At 38.8% G+C, this 23,386-nt stretch overlaps 1 protein-coding gene across 17 annotated transcripts in view; it reads right to left on the bottom strand.

Moving 5' to 3' along the window:
- Nucleotides 1-23,386, bottom strand: part of TENM2 (teneurin transmembrane protein 2) — a 716,795-nt gene that overhangs the window by 442,822 nt on the left and 250,587 nt on the right. For 3 of the 17 annotated variants that reach the window (XM_079964737.1, XM_079964739.1, XM_079964742.1), the window contains exon 1: nucleotides 7,924-8,390. The exons of 12 other annotated variants lie outside the window; for them this stretch is intronic. In XM_079964737.1, the coding sequence (XP_079820863.1) occupies nucleotides 7,924-7,969 (46 nt within the window). In that variant the 5' untranslated portion in view covers nucleotides 7,970-8,390. Of the gene's footprint in view, nucleotides 1-7,923; nucleotides 8,391-8,435; nucleotides 8,591-23,386 lie in introns of those variants that run through there. 2 more of the 17 variants (XM_079964738.1, XM_079964741.1) reach the window with 1 other exon arrangement.

The raw sequence follows: 23,386 nt of genomic DNA, 5'->3' as shown, positions 1-23,386 counted from the left end.
TATATCCAGACTTCTCACCTGCCCTTCATCTATTTGTGTTGCTGCTGCATAGTGGGACTGAGGAAGCAGAAGTAGGTGGTGAAGTCAGCACAGCACAAATGTACTGGCAGGAGCTTTGGACTGGCTCCACCCTCACTGCCATTTCACCCTGTCCCTGTTTTCTCCGTAGGCAGCAGCAAAGCATACAGAGAGAAGGCGAATGGTACAGCTCCACTACACCTTCTGAAACTGATCGTGGCTAGCAAGTCCCATTAATTCCAGTGGATCTACTCTAAACATGTCCAAGTACAGATGCAACTCTATATGTTGTGGTTTCCTGGCTGCAGCATAAAGCAAGAAAGGCTATCCATGTTTTCCCTTCCCAGATTAATATTTCAATTCATAAGATAGTTATGTCATTATCATAAGGTCCTGACTCCTACCTCTCATGGTCCTCAGAACTCTTTGCTCTCAAATTAGTTCAATAATATATAATGTCATGTTCAAACATTGCAGTGAATTGTTCATTTAAAGGATCCTATGGAAATTAGGAGCAGAAGCACTGGCATCCTTGATATGTGCGTCTGATCAACAAAATAGTCTCCCAAACACAACTGCTCGAACGGCTTGGCTTCCAAACAAATCGGCTCTCGAACGCCTCAAACATGGTTTGCAAACATTTTTTGGAAACCAAACTTCCGACGTGGCTTCCACTTGTCTGCAGGAAGCTCCTGCAGCCAATTGGAAGCCGCGCCTTGGTTTTCAAATGGCTCTGGGAGTCTAACGGACTCCCAGAACAGATTAAGTTCAACAGCCAAGGTACCACTGTACGTAATAAAATATGACACGAAACGAGACCATTCAGCTGTTTGTGAGGCATATTTGGCAAATTTGCTGTAAACTTTTCTCAACATGGTTAGATAAGCATAAACTGTTAAAACAGATAACTTAAAATGCTTAACATAAGGTAATTTGTTAACTGAAAAGATATATGAAAATGAAAAAAACAAGGCCGCCCACAGTGAAATGTCATGGCTGCCAAACTTGACATCAAGGACACGAGGAGCTGAGAAAGAAAACTGCACATATATATCCTTCATATTGCTTAAATGATCATCTCATTACCTTTTTACATTGTTCTATTAATTTTTTTAAAAGGCATGCAACTCCCTCTATTTCCTCAAGAGATGACATACTACAATTATAGGACTTTTGTAGATTAATTGATGTAGATGCTACTGCTAAAATGGCCTGCCTCGTTGATTTAGATATTGGCAGGTTTAACAGAAGTGTATTCTATTGATTATCTGTTTACAGAACAATAAGGGTCATATCATGTAAAGTGCTAATCACAACTCTTCCAACATTAGTGAGTTCTTGCCACTTTATTCCACTGAGCAGTAAATGCAGCATTTTCTGTCTGTAATAGCCAGTTTCAAAGATACTGCTAATATAGTTGAGAACTAAGAATTGAACCCATTACATTTTTATTTTAGAAAGGGCTTTGGGAAATAGAAGGTGGCAACTACAATTATAACATAACTTTTAATTAAGAAGAGCTTTCAACCAGTTTTAATTACATGTTGATTTAAAAAATATTGTCTTTAATATATATCTACTTTATTTTTTCCAGGTTCATCATGTTTGGCACCATTCTATTTGGGAGACAACAGATTTATATCATACTTACTTGCCCTGGTTCTGATGACACAATGCTATCATCGATGTCCAACAACCCAAGAATCTGGATCGTAGAGCTAAGAAAGAATGATGCCTTCCCTGCACTACTCAGAATATCACTACAGAAATTCTGAATCTGATTACTTTTCTAAATGTGTGCTTTGCCGTCTCAAAAGCATGTCCATGAAATGAGGTTTTACCATGTTATTCTACAAAACTATTTTCCCCACATGTCAAGCGAGTTGAGCAAACTCACCCCCATTTATTACACAAGGATGTGGCAAACTCCAGGTCAAAACCCTGCTCAGCCATTGAAGCCCTTTGTTAAGTCAGCTCAACCTATCACAAAGGGCTGTTGTAGCATAAAATAGATAATGATACAATTGCATGCCCACTGTGCCCAAGAAATAAAGCAAATAAGAAATCAATTCAGTAGTGACATTTCCTACATACTCTATGGGTAGGCTTTCTAAATACTAAAAAGATCTTTCTCAACTTCTGTTATCCAAAACCTGATATCCCAACAATTTAACCCAATTAATTCTAAAAGCCAACTAAGAAGAAAAGTGTAAAAAATAGCAAGATACTTAACTATAAATTATAAGAATCTATGTTTCTGTAAAATTCTGTCTACAAATATGAACATTTATCAGGCACATCCCTAAAACAAATAGATTAAATTTATTTCTGTAACATGAACAGATATTATTCTATTTCACTATGGTCATTCTTAACTTCATTTTTAAAAATAATTACAGTATATTTATTATTTCTAAGATGAAGAGAACTAGTCTATGGACTCTCCAGGCCTCACTGAAAAAGCAGAAAAACTGCCCATTCCTTACATTCTACTGACCTCTAGAGACTGTGTGATTATATAAATATATATAGATATAGATATGCACACATTTGTGTATAATCATAAATGCTAGAGCAAAAGGATCTAAGCATACATTTACACACTATAAATGTGAAGTAATACACACACATTTTATTGTTTCCTAAATACACTTAGGCAAGCCAACACTTATTTCTTTTCTATATTGGCAGCAATGTGAGACTATTATGAGAAGCATGTGAGTTCAGCATATCTTACATTTTCCAAAGTGGGAGCTAAGCAGTATATTGTTGAATTGTTTAGAAAGTTATTTTACTTTATTCACAATTCAAATTATGTTTCACACTATTAAGAATTAAAGTATTCTTATATTGTATTAAATATCATTACAAAGTATGAAATATTCTCTGAATAAAATGAATGCATGTGTGATATATAACAAGTGGGTGTCAGTGCTTTTTGGACATGGTAAGATACTAGCTGATGCTTTGATGGTATCTGCGGAAAGACCATCCCAGTGTGATATCAGTTACTGACCTAAGAAAACGGTAAGATACATCGAGTAAGAGATTTGATGGCATGCCCATAAGAAAATCTCATCCAAGTGAAGTTTGATACCTATAAATATTTGGGAATGTAGGTCAGATTATATTTCTACCCTTTTACTAAACAACAGACTATATTTCTACCCCTGTGTTCCCACATACATATGGTATGTCTTTATATATGACAAATTATATAGATGGAATTTTTCGATTAAAATGCATTACAGATAATTTCTGTTGATGCAAATGATATGAGTGCAAATTCTGAACACTAGCAAGTCTCATCAATAAATTTCCACTGCAATGCTCTGCAATCTTACCAATGCATTGTTCAGCGCTGATAAAAACACCAGTACAACATGAGAAAACAAAAATCATTCATAGGATTTTTCGAGGTTAAAATAACAGGTGCAGATATTGTATAAGGCTGACATCCATTAGTTCTGGGTTTCATAATACTTCACTTTGCATCAGGTTGTTACAGCATTTTACATCATACTGAGCACTGTAATGCATGATGTAAATTTTACATGTCCTATAAAAAGCGGTGAGATGCATACAGAAGTTTTAGTGAGAGTAGTACAAATTGAAAATATTAATTGAATCTTAAAACCCTTAAACAACACCACATTTGGATGTCCAAACCCTTCGCAAACACACAGACATTCCTCAGATTATCAAGCTTTTCAATAAAAGCTTTAAAAGCTTATATCAAACTTTTAAGGATAAAAAATCCTTGAAGAGTTGCTTTATAAATCTTCACTTTTAAAAGCCATTGTGTTCAGTGTGTGTGATATGAGCAGCATTCTTCTGAAGGCATTAAAATATAAGCACCAGACCTGTATACATGCACACATTAAAAATCATACAGTACAATCTATGGGAAACCCCCACTTGTACGAGTGGGTACAGAGCAGTATCAGGACATTATGTACATAGATTCCAGTTCATCTATGCCACATATAAAATTTACACTCAGTACTGTGCATTAACATGAATGACAGAAAGTAACAGCTATATTATAGATATATAATTCCTGATATTTTATTTTTTATATAACAGGTCAAAATATAACTATTTCCAGGCCTTGATTTTATTCCCTTTATTTTATGAGAACATTAAGTGTGCAAATAAAAAAATAAAAATTCAGGATTTCATGTCAATAATTGAAAAAGAATTCTAACTTTTAAAGGTAAAGGTAAAGGTACCCCTGCCCGTACGGGCCAGTCTTGACAGATTCTAACTTTTACCCTAATTTAATTAAATGTCGGGCAGAAGAAAATAACATTATGATTTTGAAGTAACAAAAATGATCTGAAAGTGAAGCACATGAAAGTACTTTCTATTCCAATACAAGAAATCTGTTTGCCACATTATTCTATAGTGTTTGAAGTTACAAAAAGGGAATCTCTATATATGTTTGTATAACAAACTGAACTTCTACTTCAGCCTAAACACAGACTAAATACAAATGTCCTTACTGTCCATACATAAGTTGAATCATTAACAGCTAAAAAAAATAAAACTAGGCTCCTATGTATATGAAGATCCAGAGTTATTAGAAGATCTCGTAGAGCTAATATAAAAACCTATATGCTAAACAATCTTAATGTTTGTAATAAACACATCTACAATGTGCACACATTAAAATAAGACTTACAAAATAATTTCAATATTAATTTTAAATCTGGTATAATAGAATAATAAAGGCCTGAGTATATATGCACAATCAAGAAGATGGTATGTGTGATTCAACAACTTATTAAGCCAAGTACTTGAATCCAATAAGTTTTTGAAAGCTGTTAACTACACAGAGCCAGGAATCACAAAGTGTGTCTTAGAAAAGCAACTATTGTTATACTGCAAGGATCCTGCAACTGTTCTATATTTAAAATAATCCCTCACTATTTTAAACCTGATGGTTTGGTGATCATTGCCAAAAATAAATATTCCCACAGATAGAGGTCAGTGGTTGCCTGAAATTGCATCAGTAAGTGGCTGTATAGCAAAACTCTCTGGGTTTGCTTTGTCATGTTATTACTGATTACTAGTACAAGAAGGAGTTGCACTATAGGGCACTACAGTATGCAATACACAAATTTCCTCTCTGTCTACTTGCATTACTCTTTTTTCACTAGGAAATCCAGCTTTCGTGTTTCTTACTCCACTGACAATATTATAGTGTGATTTTTAATACTCATGGATATGGATCTTTTCCAATCAGCAATTTACGCTTTCTGATTCTTTTACAGATTACTCTGTTAAGCACCGACTATTCACCAGGAAGACAACTGTCAGTGCATTTCATTTCTATTAATTTAAGGGCTGCAGGTTTTTAATTTCTTAATATTTTACTTGGCATTGGCAACCAGTGCACATTTTTATAATGAATCTGGGCATTATTCTTTTAAGAGTGCGCCATTTCAGCTCTTCCCCTTAGAAAATTTGCATGTTAAAGGGCTTTAGTATTCAGTGATGAAATGTTCTGCATAGTAATGTACAGTAAACTGATTTTACAATTTAAAATAGCAGACGTGCTATGTGCCTAGCAGAACTGTGATAATGCCAGTAAGTGTGGCTGCAGTTTTAATAACACCCTATAGAATGGTATGAAAATGTAATGATCTCACATTACTCTTCAATCAGCAGCCTGCATACGCAGTATCAGCAATGTTTAAGATTTTTTCTTGAGCTTTTATATTCCCATTGCACTGCTCTCTCTTCCTTTCTCCCCCAACAAATAAAATGATGTTTCCTTTGCTCTACAGCAGCATCTACTGGATTATCTGTAAAATGCTTCAATTCATATTAATCACACTGTTAATGTTTAGAAGAAGCAAGTTAGCATCTGCCAAAAAGGGTGGGGGAGGAGAGAGCAATGAATGAATTGAAATTTGGTTTGGAAACAGAGGCTTTACTATTGCCATTTGGCTTAAAGTACCAATGTTAGAAGTATTAGCCTTCCACATTTATCTTTTGAGTGGTATGGAATATGCATTACCGGTACTTATTGCAGGTTAGCTTTTGTTTTATTAACTATCATTACAGTATAAAACATTTTTAAAGACTTGGTTCTGCATAACAGAATCTCAGATTCTTTGAATTTCTTCCACAATTGATATTCAAAATCATACCCATTATTATTTAGCTGCGTTTCATCTGACACAAGGATACACAGAAGCAAAACTGAACTGGCTTTTATCATATGAGCTTTTTAAAAAAATTAAAACAGGTACTGCTGCATCGCATACCTTCCAGAGGTTTAAACTGCAATAAGCTACATACAACTTTTTTTATTTGGCAATGAATTTGATTTTTCATGTTCTACCAGTTCTATATTGCACTTCTTCATTTGTTTGTTTTAAATGGCAGGTTTCATACAAAAAGCTACCATGCAATGGGAGTGAACACCTACGTTTCTATACACTGATGAGGAACCATACTCCCTGGGGGTTCATTCTATTAACAGAGGCACTGTGGCTCACTTTTACATATCTTGCAAAGAAAAATGCATTTTCAAGTATATGAGAACAGACGGCTGTCATAGATTTTGTTTACAATACTATTTTTCATTATTCTTGTTTCCATACTATTGTCTACATTCAAATTATCTTTCTATCATGGAAAAGCACTACTGTAAGTTTTTGTATATTCTATTGCAATAATAAAATGATACCAATCTTAACAATACCTCGACTGAATTTAAATGTTCCTCCTTTTAGTTAAGGAGTTAAATATATCTAGACCTTAGGGGAAAGGAGGGGCAGAAAAAGAATGCATCAACTGCAGATAGAATAATACAGTAGTCTATCAAGTTGGGAGTAGTCTTACACTAAAAACTATTTTACACACAAACAAACGCACTGCAAAATACAGATAATGACTTTAAGCAAGGACTTCCAAACTGCTAAACACCCTGGCAGCTGTGAACTTTAAAAAGCAATTAAATACCATGCGGCTGTTAAATTTAATTGTGATATTACTTTCAGCCCTTCTATCCTACCTATGCTCTTCCCTTTAAAAAACATTAAGGGCCTAACCAGGGCTGTTGTATGGTACATAATTGCATTTCCCATTCACCAATCCAAAGTTCAGACCTTCTGACTGATAATTAGCCTCTTTCTGTGTAGCTGTTATACAGGAAGTCCTTTATTATAATCCAGGTGCACTTGTAGGCAGCACTTTCAGAGTTAACTCCATTTGACAGCTGACATTAAACTACTATTCTAATGCGGTGCTTGCTTACTAAATCTGGATACTATTTAGGTAGTTTGGTGACCCGTTTCACAGAAGATGATTCTTGGTGCCTATTTATTACATGCTTTGTGTCTACAGCATGCAATGGACTGCATAACACTTTGGAAGGGCTCTCCTCATTTAACAGCGATGCTGGACAAACATAGCATTGCCACCATCTAGCCTCAACTGACCAAGCACAGTTAGACCAAATCCCTACCGGAAAGCACTAAAGATTAAATGTGCTACAAACGGCAGAATGCCTTCTACCTGCAAGGTTGCAAGCTGAGGAACTGGAATTGCACCTTGAGATTTCCTGAAGCACTGAATTTAACCTTCTGCCAAAGTCCTGCCTTTCACTAGAGCAGCATTTGTGTTCTGTCCACAGTGAATATTAAAAAAAGCAAAGAAAAGCATTCCTTGCAAATGCAGCTGCCACACAAGCCCATTTGCAATTGAATCCGTATCACGCTCCAATTCATCAACATTACTACAGGTACTTAACATCACAAACAAAAGAAAGCCCGCACAAGATCCTTGCCACCTGCCACTAAAGATGCCTTCCTTGGGTCCGAAATGATTAAAATCTACAGCTTGGATTAAGCGACTCCACCAAACCCTCCGATGCAGGCAGGCACTTCTTACCTGCCTCGGTGGAAGCCTTCCTTCCCTTGTTAGCAGTATGAAGCATCTCTAGCCTTCCCAGTCCTTGGCACCGATCGCAGATTGCACGGCTAAGTCCCTTTTTCCGAGAAAATTCTTATCGAAAGTGATTAGTTTTTGTTGTCCTTTTTAAGTCCCTCCTGCGGGAAGGAGCAGGGGAGCAATGTGACGCCACCTATTAATCTTTTGCAAGAGTGAAAAGGCAGAAAAGGAGCGCTCGATCAAACTGAGCTTCACACATGACTAAAACTCGCCCGAGAGGCTGCTAGCTCTGGCTTAAAGCACCACTAGGCGTGAGTGTAAGAACAGAGAAGAGGGGAGAGTCAATGGAATGTGACAACGTATGTGCATCAAAGACAAGAAAAAGAGAGAGAACAATGGGGGAGAGAAAGAGAGAGGCAGAGCAGAGCAGAATAAGCTGGAAAGCAAGACGGAGGAGTTTTAAGGAGAGCGCTTGCAGAATAAGGCAAAGGCGTCTAGCATCTTCTGTTTACCTCTCACTGAGCATGACATCCTGCCTCCCTCATATTCAGCAGCACATTCTTCTGTCTCTTAGGTTTGAAAACGGAGCCAGAGTCACCATGTGTGCTGCTCTCACCTCACTGTCATTTCCCTGTGCCGGGGGAAGCATGCACAACAACAATTCATCCTGGAATACATTTACATACAATTTTAGTTCACGTATTCATTTGAACTGCCTCACCACCTCCCTCTAAAAGTGAACTGCTAATTTCTACCTCAATTTACAATGGAGTTTAACTGGCAGATGGAACTCTACTTATAACTACTGACAAACTGCCACTGGTAAACAAAAGCCTGAACAAATGCTTAATGCTACTAATTGAATTTGCACTGTAAAAAGAGGGGGGAGGGGGAGAGAGAGAAAACCATTATCACTGCTGAATCTGTGCTTCAAAAGGAAAGTATGATAGACGTTCCCCTCTGTTCACACTGTTATTTTTACACTGAAATAAAGTGGTGGTGGGGAGTTGTGATCAAGAACTAACAATATGCCAAATTAGCCAGCCATTAGATTGGTTTTAGAAATAAGAGATATGAATGAGAATTTAATCTGAGAACGGTATTTAGAATTTCAGCTTTGAACCATAAACTGCATCCCCAAATATATTGAATTTATATTTGATGTTCAGCACATTCCTATACCTATTGCTCACATTGATATGTTTTATTTACCAACATTTTAAAAAAACGTTGAGTTTTCAAAAAATATCACATACCAACAACACAAACAATAAAGAAACAAAGATCGACTGCGTCGAGCATGTTATTGCAGGTGGAATGAAATAAACAGAAGGTTCAGTACACTTTGCAGACATAATAAGGAAACATTCTGTGAATGGAGATGTTGAAACTAAGAGTCGCATATTAATAAGGAAGCCTTGCCTCGTAGAGGCCTGTCTTGTTGGGGGCCCATGCAGCACACTATTTTTTATTTACAAAACATATAAATGGTACCCACCCAACTCCAAAATGGTTTCCTTTCACAATCCTTCTTAGAACTCTCCTACCTTGGGTGAAATGCTCAGAGAAGTCAATGTCCCACACCTTCTCAAACCATTCATCCCTAGACGGACCCAATGCCGACTGCCAAAGTTTGGCTATTTCAAGTCTGATTGCAGCCAACAGCAGAGCAAGCAGCTCCTTGTGGACAAGAGTGAGATTTATTTACTAAAATTAAGATCACATATAGGTCTAATCTACACTAGTCAGGCATAACATTAAAAACGTGTTATAAAAATGTGACACCAGAGGGCGCTGTAGAGCAGAGATCCATCGTCAATGGGAAATTGCATTGAGAGCTATATTACGTCGGATTTTTTTTAAAGCGTTTTTCAGATCAGTGTAGATCTAGGAATAGAAAGCAACATCTGGTAGCCCACATTTTCTATCTGCATACCAAGCTGGAGTTACAGGAAAGGTTGTTGAAGCAAAAAATAGCACAACTCCCCCCCCCGCCCCCCTCACACACACCAAGGATGTAAAAACAGCCCTGTTGGATCATACCAAAGACCTATCTTCTGTTTTCAGATGAGGTGACCACAACTTTACACAGTATTCCACGCATGGTTGTACCATAGATTTGTACAAATGACATTATGTTGTCAATTTTATTTTCAATTACCACCAGCATAGCATTCACCTGTTTCACAGCTGAAAAGCACATCTACATTGTGCTACCCCAATATCCTGTTCCTGATCGGACACAGCCACTTTACTTTTTTTTTTTTTAATAATATTTATTTAAAATTTTCCAGAATAAAAAGGAAAGATAGCAAGAAAGAAAGAAAAAACAAATATGATTTACACTTGGTTTCAGTGGCATCTTTCCCAGACTTCCCCCCCTCCCCCTCTTGTATTCCATTTCCCTTAAATTGATTCCACAGATTCTTACCCCAAATTTTAAAACCTTGTTTGTAATTTTAAATAACCCATTTATTCCAAATTAATTTATCTTATTTATCTTAATGAACCATTTCTCCTTATATTTTATATAATTCCCTAAGATCGACCCCATTTCCCTTCCACGAATTCCCCTATTTTCAAACAACAAACATGAAAAAAGAAAAGAAAGAAATAATATATAATTTTACAGCCTTTGGATTCCAAATCTACCCCCCCCCCCATTCCCCGGTTCCAATCCCCAAAGTTCATCCATTGTCTACTGCCAGCCTGGTGTATCCACGTCTATATCTCAACTCCACTTTGCCGTCTTTTGATAGCTTTTAATTTCAGAAAGTCCAATCTCGAAAAAAACTCTCAGAAAAAGTCATTGTTCTTCCATCCAGACCTCTATGTTTAAGAGTCTAACTTAAATTCTATTTCTTGGTCCTTTTAAAGTCTGGATGTTCCAAATACTCCGGCTTCAAATTTGGTCCAGCTCTTATTCCTCAGGTTGCTTTTTCCTGTTCTGCTGCAGAAACCTTCTAATTCAGAAACTTCTTGTTCTCCACAGAGGCTTTTGTTATTCAGGAACATAACTTGCGTCAAGTCCCTTCCTTTCTTCAATAGATAAATCCATTGTCTCCTTTAGTATAGAAACCTCTGTAGACAAAATAATGCTTCGTTTTTGCAGCTTTCCCAGGAGATAACAGATCCTGCTCAAATTCATAGTATTTTTCCACTTGCTGCTACTGTTGCAATGTCCCAGCCTCCCTCTAGAGGGAATATGGTAACTTAATTTCTTTCAAAATCAGACCCAAAAGTCAAATAACTTGTTGCCTTTATTTCCAATAATTTATGTCCAAATTGTAACAAATCGAACCAGCAAAGCCATCGTAACAAAGTTCTCTTTTATTTTCCTGCTTTGACAGCTACTTTGACAGCTGTCAAAGTTTCTGTGTCTCTTCACCAGTCTCTCATAGCGGATCGTTCCCGGTTCCCGGGGGGGTTGCATTTTAGTTCCCACAAATCAGTCTTCTCCTCCAGCACAATTATTGTAATTTCCCTTCGTGAAGTTAAATTTTTTTTTCAGGTAAACAAGTTCATCTCTCGATCTTAGTTGTCAAATCCTTGCGTTGAGCCATCTACAACAGGGGGGGGGGCGGACTTCCTTTTTGCACTCCCCCCGCTCGCTCCAAATTCAAAGATCAAATTTCCCTTTTAAGTCTAATCAATTTACTCACGGGTTGTTCCTTTTAGTCCAAATCCGAAATTTTCAAAGAAGAAGTCGTTGCTCTCCGCCGAATGGCATGCGGCTTCGCTGGGCAGGGGAAGCATTGGACTCACAGCACCACACCCCCCCCCCCGTCACCCGCTCTGCAGCCTTTAAAAAGGCTCCTTCGCAGGTCGGGGGGGCGCAAACGGTGCCCGCCGAGTCACCAAGTCCATGGGCATCTCCGCCCATGGTTTTTGAGGGTCCCCGCGTCGCCGGCATGGCAGGACCCGACCCCTACCCAGCCGACTCCCTCCGGAGCTCGGAAGTCCCCGGACACAGCCACTTTACAGCACATGACTGCATATGTGAAAGTAAGGTTTTTTGCCCTCAAGTGCATCACTTTACACTATCCTACACTGAATTGCATCTGCCTTTTTACTGCTTTTTACTGTATTTTAATTGCCCTGAACAATTTGGTATCATCAGCAAATTTGGCTACTTCACTGATCACCCCTAACCAAAGACCCCAAGGATGCAAACTTTAATAAAATATTGTGGCAGGGGAGGGTGGAGAGTAAGCCCTGCCCTACACAATTGATCACAAGACATGGTGCGTACACACAATTTGAATGGCAATGCCCATCAACTTTGCGGTGGCTCATCCCCCTCTAATATTTTATTGGGAGGCGAGCCAAAGGGACCTTTGCCCCTAGGAATTGGCTCCTATGACAGGTCCCAATACTCTGAGTACTGCCCAGAGTGGCTGGGGCAACCCAGTCAGACAGGCGGGTTCAAGTAGTAAATTACTATTATTTCTACTCTCTGCTTCCTGGTTTTTTAACGAGTTACTTTACCACAAGAGAACCTTTGCACTTATTCTATGGTAAAGAACCACACCAAAAGCACGAAGGTTTGCACGAAGCACACATCCATGGGTGGTTTTCAACTAAGTTTTATTCAGAGTAGATCCACTGACATTGATGAACATGATTAAGTCAGGTCCATTAATGCCAGTAGGTCTACACTTGAGTAAAACTTAGTTGAATACCACTCCTACTCTCAAAAACAGGAGAGGACTAACTCTCCTGGCTTCCTTTCCTGGTTGTTCCTTGTCACAGTTGTCTTCTATTTTAGCCACATTACAAACCAAACTTCTTGTGATGGCGAGCAAGAACAACACCATTTGCTCTTCCAATGCAAGGTATATCTTTTCAATTCCTGGGCACTCAGTTTAATTTTCTGTCATCAGAAAAGTCTTTTCCTGAAGGTTTATCACTGTAGCACTTGTCTAAATCAATAACGAGTTGTCATTTATCATAAATATGTCAATTCCAAAATGGACATTGGGAGCTTTCAAATGAACTATGTTCCCAAACTAATCCTCAAATTCACTTGGCCTAAATAAAAGATAGATGCACAGACACAACTCTGTAGGTAACCTGTGCCAAGGAGGTTCTACTGTCTTCTCATATTTAAAACTACATATAACTTTAGATTGTTCCGTCAGTATCGGAAGGCTTGCTGAAACCTACCAATCTAGCATGACTATTATTTCAAAAGGGATGCAGGTGGCACTGTGGTCTAAACCACTAAGCCTCTTGGGCTTGCTGATTGGAACGTTGGCAGTTCGAATCCGTGCAACGGGGTGAGTTCCCATTACTCTATTCCAGCTTCTGCCAACCTAGCAGTTCGAAAGCATACCAGTGCAAGTAGATAAATAGGTACCACTGCGACGGGAAGGTAAATGGTGCTTCCGTGTGCTCTGGCACTAGTCACAGTGTCCCATTGCACCAAAAGTGGTTTAGTCATGCTGGCCACATGACTTAGAAAGCGGTCTATGGACAAACGCTGGCTCCCTCAGCCTGAAAAGCAAGATGAGTGCCGCACCCCATAGTCACCTTTGACTGGATTGGTCTTTACCTTTACCTTTTACCTTTACTATTTTAACAGTATAAAAATTTACTTGGACAAGTAAATTATCTCTGTGAGGAAAGAGAATATGAACTGCCCAAAAGAGACTATGTGCTTAGAGTTACATGAATATATACAAGTTATTTTTCTTCTTAAAATGTGCTTGGAGTTAAATTTTCTCCACCATCATTACTGAGCCATGCAAAAGTCATCCCACAGCACATTAGAATAACTATTACAGAGCAAAATTTAGTAATAATGACATTTTCCATGGAAATGTAAATAATTGGTTTCAAGCCCAAGCCTCATGTAAGTTTCCCTAGCTCTAGGGAAACAACTAATCAAAGGTTTCTCTCACCATCACCTTAGAAAAGCCAATTATAAGGCAAGTTTAACACTTAAGAGAAAGACCTCCTGCTTCCTTCTCTTACAAACTAGGCCCTCTCATTTCTTTAGCCTTTCTATAGTCTGAAGCTGTGATACCAAATGCCCAAAATTTAGGAGATTAGGGGTATCAAACATGTAATTTTCCAACAGTGCGGGGAAATGTACTAGTGGTAAGACAGCACAAATTTCTGTTAGTTACTCAACCTCAGAGCTGACCAATGAACCAGATTTGTGGGCAAAATGTACTTTTGCAATGCCCAACAGCATAGTATCTGATTATTATTATTCAAGTGGAGTAGTGACTGCATGTGACAGTGTAAGAAGTGGCATTTATTCACAGCAATAGATAGATATTGAGCCCTAGCTGCATACTTGAAAGCCAAATTTAACTGTCTGACTACGCAAAGTACATGGCCCCAGGTAAATGCCGTGAAGTACAGATTCAGTGATTTAAACTTAATTCTCCCCCTGCAGATGGGAAATCCCAGAATCCCCAGCTAGTTCTTTAAAACTTAGTGAATCATCCTGTAATAGGCACTAAGACCACAATAACGTAGGTTTCACATTATTTTTTCATTTATCTTTCATTCAAGGTTCTTAACAGCTTGCACAGTATATTTTTTAACTGGAGAGGAGATGAGGGCAGAAAAGAAATGCCACTTAATCTGAATACTGACTCATTTGAGGAATGCAGAAATCGTATGCCTGCATCCAAAACAAAGGTGCCAAGGGCTTGCATTTTATTCAAAAGTGTATGTGGCTGTATCTAATTGTGACATAAGGCTCTTTGATCCATTCTCCCTTTGTTCTGAAGTCCCCTATACCACTTCGCATACTGTTCCAAAGCATCTACCAACTCTCTGTAGCAGATGTGGGAGGGTGTTGCAGAAGGGAGGAGGAATCAACAAAAATGGCTTTCTGCTCTCACTATTTAGAAATTGTAAGCCATCATTGAGTCAGAGAGCCTTGGGTTAAACAGAGGAACATAACTAGATACAAAGCTTTTGTAAAAAAGAATAAATTTAAAAATATTACTTAATTGACTATTTAATCTTCTATACAGGTAATTAAACCAAGAAGGGGCAGTGAATGACTTTGAGCCAGCCACCTTCTCAGTTAACCTATCTTACAGAATTGTTGTGCGAATAAAATGGGAGTGGGGAGAACCCTGTATGCCATCTTGAACAACTTGAAGGAAAGGTGGGATATAAATGTAAGATGAAAGGAAGGATGGACAAGCAAGTGGCCAGGTTTCTGCATAATGCTAAGTCACAATACGATAAAACAAAGCGTGTCTAATTTTTCCAAAGTTTGTTTTTGCTTTCCAGGTGCCCTTGTCTCAAAAGCCTCTGTAGGTTGGTGAGCATCTGGGATGAAATTGCCAAACTATGGTTAAGAAAGGGTTCTGGATTCCAACCATTAGAGCAAATCAAGGTTCATAGGTCAAGAACAAACCAAGGCTTCAAACTGTGGTATGCTGACAGTAAACAAGCCCTAGTAAAACCATAGAATAATAAATAAACCATGGTCTGTAAAGCTTGCCATTGATGGATGGCACAGGTGCTGCAAAAGCTTCCTCTCCTGCTTTCAGTAAACAAACAACCCCCAACCCCCAACCCCCCCTTAGTTGGAGATACATCAATGTAACTCCTCCACCCAGCCCAGCCAGAGCTCAGCTGACTAAGCTGAAGCCAGATCAGCCAGAACCAGTGTAAGTTCCCTCAAAAGGGTGTTGTGGGGCAGTGGCAGGGATGTGGTGGAGAGAGAATGGAAAGGGGTGAGACCTACCCATATTCCAAACTCTTAATCAGCTCAGCAACATGATCGCAGGGCCAGCCTACCCATGAGGCAAAGTGAGACAATTGTCTCAGGCAGCAGGATCCACTGGGGCAGCAAATCCCGACGCAGATCTTTATTCCCCTCTCCTTGTTCCTGATGCAGACCGCCACTTATCCCTTCTTCCCTGGAATGGAGGGTGGCCATTTTGTGGTTTGCCTCAGGCCCCAAAATGTCTTTGGGCTGGCACTGAATGATCTAACAATTCAACAGAATTCACACTGGCAAAAACTCCTGGATGGAGTTAGGAAAAGGGATAAGTTACAACTGCATAATTTACACAAGTGTAAATTACACAGGCTTCCTATAGTTTGGATTGTTGTTAGTATATTACAGAAAAGAGGTTGGTACAGATGGCAGTAGGAACAGACTCTTTACTCTGAATTTTCTTTAAGTATAAGGTAGACTCTCCCATTCTACTTATCTTTTAAGGGGAGAACTACTTGTTAAGAGAGAAAAAACATGTTCCCCAACTCCAGGCATTTCTTATAAGGAGATATCAAGCAACAGCAGCATTTGAATGGCGAGATGGAAGAAATGCTTAAGCAACTACACAATGATTCTTCCCTGAAATTCCCATTGGCCTTTTTAATTGTTATTTGCCCAGCAAGTCTCCTAAACGTGAAGCAAGCCCAGCTGAGGTAGAAATGGAACGTTTAGAGAGTTAAATCAGGCATAGAAGTGGTTAAACATTCTTCTACATCTTCCCCAATTCCCAATTATACCTTCTAACTGTCCCCTTTGCCTCTGCTTTAGGTTAGCTTGGCAAACATGAGGGTCAATTAGATAATTCTGTCAAATAGTCACAGTTTAATAACAGTACTATGTACCTCAGGAACCTACACATTTGGTTAAAAACTTACATAGTGTAGCTATGAAATATGCTAGATAAGACTGAATCATAACTTTTTAATCATGGGGTTTCTCATAAATGTCTATAGAAAGTAACCCATCATTCCAAAAACTGGCCATATAGAGCAGAGCAAGAACAACATTAAATCAAAAAAATGTTGTATTTCTTCAAATATTTACTTCCCCCTGTGGAATCGCTAGATTAAGCTCCAGCAAAAGCTGATGACTGAGTATATACTGTCTCTTCCACTCAGTTGCATACAGGCATCGGCAAACTATTTGGTAGTTATTATGAATGTTTTCCAACACTGTAAATTCAGAAGCATCAGAGCAGAAGCTTTATAGTAAACACAGTTCTGATGTATTCATAAGCAAAGAAATTCAGTATTACAGATTTTTTAAAAAGATTTTTTTAAAAAACACACACACAACAACCAGCAAGCCAGTTTGCCGCAGCTGTTGCCATTTTCCAGTATAGTCCCACCTATGACAATCACAGAAGCAATTCAGCAAGCTTATCAACAAGCTCTTTTCATAATAATCTGACTGTTATTTGTGAAATCTGGGATAAACTGCAATTCTGGATGACAAATAACTAACACCTTTTGGAAACTAGGAGACAGAGAGAGTGAGATGAACTTCACAATATAATATGCTACAACATCTATACCTATCTGTGAGAGAGGTACCTATATATCTATGAGGTTGCCCAGAAACTCTGTTGCAAGAATCACTGAAAGATGCTTTGCTGCCTGTTCTACTGACAGGGAGAAACACATCAGCTGAGCAATACCACTGGATACAGCCCTGTGTACACACTCAAATAATTCTGGGCACTGAACTGAAGTCGACCAGCCATGCCCTGGGCACCCTAACCTCTGTCGGCACCAATGAAAACTAATAAATGAACAGAAAGAGAGCCTACCCACATGACAGTGACATAAAAACATTGGATACAGACTATGTAAAAGGACAAAAGTTTACTAACTCCCCTCTCTCTTTCCCTATATCTCTTCTTCCCCAACCTTATACTGTCTATAGCACTGGTGTCTCACAATGAATATAACTGTTTTGTAGAAAAGATTCTATGAATGGAAAACAGATACACTTTATGTACTTTTAGAAATATAGTGTATACACCAAAAGTGCTTGCCTTAATGTAAGGCATGACATGGATAACATTTAAGGGCCCTAGTCTGGAAAAACACAAATAAATATTCTATCTTCAAAAATAGTTGAAATAATCTAAAAAAAAAATAAAACTGTGCACTTGAAATGCAAACCTAGTTTGATCACCATTTTCATAAATGTGCACCTGCATGTTTCTAACTTGCTACTTCTTTGCTCACCAAAAAAGCACACTGACAATACATTTATCCACGCGTCCAAGCTTGCTCCCTTCTAGTCCTGAAATAGTGCCTATTTTTTTAAGAGCCTCTGCTGTGAAATATCTTCTTACTTGTCCCCAGATCTGCTCCCTACCAAGTGATGACTGAGAGGGGAGAAAAGGACAGTGAAAACAACACAAGCCTGGTTTACTCTTTGCAAGTGCTATACTTACACAAAATTATCTAGGGGACTATAAAGGTAAAACCAATATATGCATCTCAATAGTGGTGACATCTGCACTATCAGGTTTTAAACACTTCTGTGGGAACAAAATTATAGCACAGAGCAAATTGGGCTTTCCGTTATGTTACATTGCCTCTCCTCCTCTCTAGTTAATCGCCACTCCTGGTATGATTAGAATTCCTGGAGTCAAGTTTAAAATTCTATTCATAGTGTTAAACATCTCTATGGTTTGTTTTGTTTTTGTTTTTAAAAAAACAAAACAGCAAAAGGAGTTGCATGCTGTCAACCAATGTGGCCACTACTAGTTTACTTACAGATGCTTTAAAATCAATGTATTCCGTTGCCCTTCATCTTTTTATTCAATTGTATTACCCTATTGCTGTTTCTCATTCACTGCATCTTACTGGATTTAAAAACTTTCTGAAGAATTAATGAGCAAAGATATCATTCAGTAAGGTCATGGTGAAGGAATCTGATAAACCATGCAAGGCAAAATTAAAATAAAATTAAAATAAAAACACTTTCCATTTTGTCTTTATCTAGCACCCACAAAATTACTTTCCTATCACAAAGGTTATTTATTTATTAATTTTTCAGGGAGCAGTTAAACGTACATGTTGCAGTGCTCACCAAAATGAGAGTTTATTAGGTTTACTTAGAAAGTAAAATCATTTTGATAAAGGACAATATGAAAGTGCTACCTCAATAGTTCTATCGCCTGCGAACAGAGTCCACAAGATAACGTGTAAGACATTATGAGGGGAAGAGAGTTTGAGCAATTAGTATCATCTCAGAGGACTAGTTTGCACTTTGCACAACTTGTGAGCAGCAGCACAATATTCATGTAGCAGTGTGTTAATGAGCTAACCTTCAGTGTAGGGGCAAATTTGCCCTTACAGTTTTCATTTACATACTTAGCAAATTGCTATAAGCTAGGCATTTCCAGATTGTGATCCACTAAACTGAGTGCTGCTTACCAGACATATACAGTAGTTTACATCTATGTTTTGCTATTATATATAGCTTGACAAATATCCCGTTTATTGCTTCCTGCAGCAGAACAGTCTGGCAGACAACATTTGGCTTTGTAGGCTACAAGTACCACAGGCCTTGTATGGACTATACTACATTCCAGTTCACTGAAATGACACAAATATTCACAGTTCAAGTGATAATATTAGTCCTGTTCAAATATCACTCATGTGGAGAGGCAACACCAGAGAGCTACAATGTCAGCACTGCAAAGGCATGGTTACCAGCTGTTCTGGATGGGATGACCCTCAAATTCTGGGACTAGGACAAGGGCTTTTCCCACTTCAAATTGAGTTTTCTTTTTCTTGGAGTTCCTGCTAGAAGCCAAGAGAGCATCTCAGGCTAAGATGATGATGTTGCTTCTTCGAGGAATGGAGTCAAAGAGAGAGATGGCTGCCTACCCTGTGCTATTTTGTTACCTGCATAGGTGAGGTGACGCCCACCTCTGGTCACATGTAGAGAAAGTTGTCCCAGCCCAGGAGGAAACAGGAAGTTCTGACTGGCTGGTCCAGACATCCCCTTTTTATGGCCACCCTAGGAGTGTTGTATCTGACTGCTCTGTGTTTCACACCCCACAATAACTGCCTCAGCCACAGGTATAGAAAATCTCCATTTTATAGGGCTATATGGAAAATCACTTTCATATGGAAAAGATTCACAGTATGGGGTAGATGCGGTCTTACTTACTGAACTTGTCATTGTCATATGAAATAAAGCTGCAATAATATTGTCTTGTACAATACATTCCTACATCAAGTGAGACGCATGGGGATAAAGTAGCATGCAAGAGATCAGAAAGAGTTTTAGAATCCTGTAGGCAACCAAATGCCTAAAAAATAAACAAACGCTTCCTATTTTGTGTCCGAATACTTCTGAATTGGCAGCAGTTATTGTGAATTGATCCCCTTAAACATAGTAGCATGGAAAAAGCTATGCCACCACCCAGTGATTTGCAAGCAATGCACAATGCTTTCATCCAGGTTCCACACTACTTTCTCCCACATGAACCTGCTGAACAATTAAGATATTCGTAAGTGCAGAACCTGATATTTGTCCATATTGAAATGCATTTTGTTAGTTTTAAAGAACTGGAACAAAACTAACAAAATGAATTTCAATAGGAACCAATGTCAGGTTCTACACTTAGGCAGGAAGAACCAGCTGCACAACTATAAGATAGGGGACACCTTTACCAGGATCTAGGGATCTTAGGAGACTACACCCTTAACATGAGTCAACAGTGTGATGCAGCAGCAAAAAAAGCTAATGTTATTCTAGGCTGCATTAACAGAAGTATAGTGTCCTGATCAAGGGAAGTAATAAGGTAAAGGGACCCCTGACCATTAGGTCCAGTCGCGGACGACTCTGGGGTTGTAGCTCTCACCTCGCTTTATTGGCCGAGGGAGCCGGTGTACAGCTTCCGGGTCATGTGGCCAGCATGACTAAGCCGCTTCTGGCGAACCAGAGCAGTGCACGGAAACGCCGTTTACCTTCCCGCTGGAGCGGTACCTATTTATCTACTTGCACTTTGACGTGCTTTTGAACTGCTAGGATGGCAGGAGCAGAGACCAAACAACGGGAGCTGACCCCATCGTGGGGATTCGAACCACCGACCTTCTGATCGGGCAAGCCCTAGGTTCTATTCTGCCTTGGTCAGGTTACACCTAAAATACTGTGTCCAGTTCTGGGTGCCAAAATTTAAAAAGAATATTGACAAGCTGGCAGATGTGCAGAGGAAGGCAACCAAGATGATCAAGGGTCTGGAAACCAAGCTGTAGAAGGAATTGTTGAGGGAACTGAGCATGTTTAGCTTGACAAAGAAGATACTGAGAGGAGATATGATAGCCTCCTTCAAATACTTAAAAGGGCTGTCACATGGAGGATGGAGCAAGCTTGTTTTCTCCTTCTCTGCAGGCTATTATTTCTATAATTGAAATATTAATAATTGTAATCTGAGCAATATTAGCTATTCACTTGTATTAATTATGCTAGTCATGGAACTTTTGCTTTTAAAGTTTCTCAGTTCCGCAATAGTAATTATTCTATTTCATAGAACAATTTCTTTAACGGCAGAAGAGATTACTAATATTTCAGTATAGTAGATTATGACAGAATCAGGCACTTCTTCCTTTCTTTCAGAATTGTGTATATTTTAACATTTGAACTCATTTAACATTAAATATTTGCTTCGTGATTTGCAGTAGAAGAAAATGCCTTTTCCCCTTTTAACTAAATTACAAAAGATGTAAATGTGGTCTCACTTGTAGACAAATCAGCTACTCTTAACAATGAGGTGTAAATTGGTGTCTAGTTAATTCTATTCACAGTAGGGGGAGAAAGTATAGAATCATCAGCTTCTTAATTTTAGCAGTGGGACCTCAGGTACTTCATAAGAATTAACACTTTCCTTTGATTCTAAAACCATTGCTAATACTTTTTATTGCATCTACAATGCCATTCAGGTAGATTACCCATGCAAATAAACATGTATCATGAATATGCATGTGTATTTTTTTATAATTTAAAAATTTTAAAGTGAATTTGAAATGAGTTAACTGCATTTTCAAGAAGGAAGAAAAATAAAGAGGTATCTATGGATCTATAAGAGTTGGAAGAGAGCCTGAGGATCATCAGGCCCAACCAGCTACAGTGCAGGAATATGCAGCTGTCCCTTATGGGGATTGAACCTGCAACATTGGCATTGTCAGCACTACGCTCTAACCGCCTGAGCTATCCAGCTATAATGAAAGACCAATTTCTGCCATAATAACTATAACCATAGTTAATATACATATGTAGTCTACATCAGGCCATGATCAAGGCAAGAATGTAGGTGAGCTGATTGACCCTGAATCCTGACCACACTAAGGGTACAAGACTTGTCTTATTGGTTTGTCAGCTGCAAGGTGGAAGGTGCCAGATACTACTGAACATAAAAAACTGCTGCTCTGTTGAAAACCTCTGCCATCCATTACCATTGTAACATGCTAATGTGGGGTGGGTACAATCCCATACAGAGAGGAGGCACTGGGCTAGGAAACAAGAGACATTATTTATGACAATATGTAAGCATTCTTCTACAGCAGCTTGGCCAAGCACAACATGGAGCAGTGGCCTTGATTGCCTAGACAACGGACATTCACCCACCCACAGATTGTTATAACATGGAATAAAACAGTGCAGGGTGATGTAATCACTATGGTGATGTGCACTACTTTCCACCGTAGCATAGGATTAAAAAATCTTGTGAGACTCAGGTTCAAAACCTTAGCCATGTGTGGCCATCTTAAAAAGCCTTGAGTGCAGTTGATCATAAAGGAAAGATCTCTGGTGCTCCCACATTATTAGGAGAGGATGTAAAATAAGCAAAGTATTTGAAGAACTTGTGGGTTGCATGGAGACACAATCAGCCTCCAACTATCCTTATATGTCTCATGGTGGCTCTTACAGCTGCTGCTGCAGCAGCCATGACACTTCTAGGCAGTCTGAAATACCTCACTTCTCTATCTCTATCTCTGTCCAACCCCAGATATGCAGGCAGGGGGGCAAAGTAAGATCAAAGTGGTCTGGCTTGGCTGCAACAGTGGCCCACAAAAAGACTAAACTGAATGGGTGCAGCCTTACAACAGATACATCACAAACCTGACACAATATAGGTACATCACTTCTCAGCTCATGTCACTTTATTTTTATTAGGGCACAGTAACTCAGAGTATATCAGTGTCAGCCTTCTCTGTCATTTCTCTTATGTAACGAGTTTAAACAAGTCCATTTCTGTCTAGAAGGATCGAGTGCTGTCACCATCAAAAAGTGTGTCCTCTGTTTTTAAAGTTTGCTCTATAGTTGTCCACCAGTCTACAAAATGGCCAAGGAAGATCACATAATGGAAAGGAAGGGGAATGATGCATTTGACTTAACTCTGCCAGTCTGTGTCTATTTCGCTTACTTTGAAATAATATACAGTGGTACCTCAGGTTAAGTACTTAATTCGTTCCGGAGGTCTGTTCTTAACCTGAAACTGTTCCTAACCTGAAGCACCACTTTAGCTAATGGGGCCTCCTGCTGCTGCCGTGCCGCCGGAGCACGATTTCTGTTCTCATCCTGAAGCAAAGTTCTTAACCTGAAGCTCTATTTCTGGGTTAGTGGAGTCTGTAACCTGAAGTGTATGTAACCTGAAGCGTATGTAACCTGAGGTACCACTGTACAGACTATATACTTTGTGTGTGTATATATATTTCT

This window comes from Podarcis cretensis (genome assembly GCF_951804945.1).
Source record: "Podarcis cretensis genome assembly, chromosome: 2".
Taxonomy (NCBI): domain Eukaryota; kingdom Metazoa; phylum Chordata; class Lepidosauria; order Squamata; family Lacertidae; genus Podarcis; species Podarcis cretensis.
Note: the sequence above shows the minus strand (reverse complement) of the source record. Positions and strands in the feature narration are given on the sequence as shown.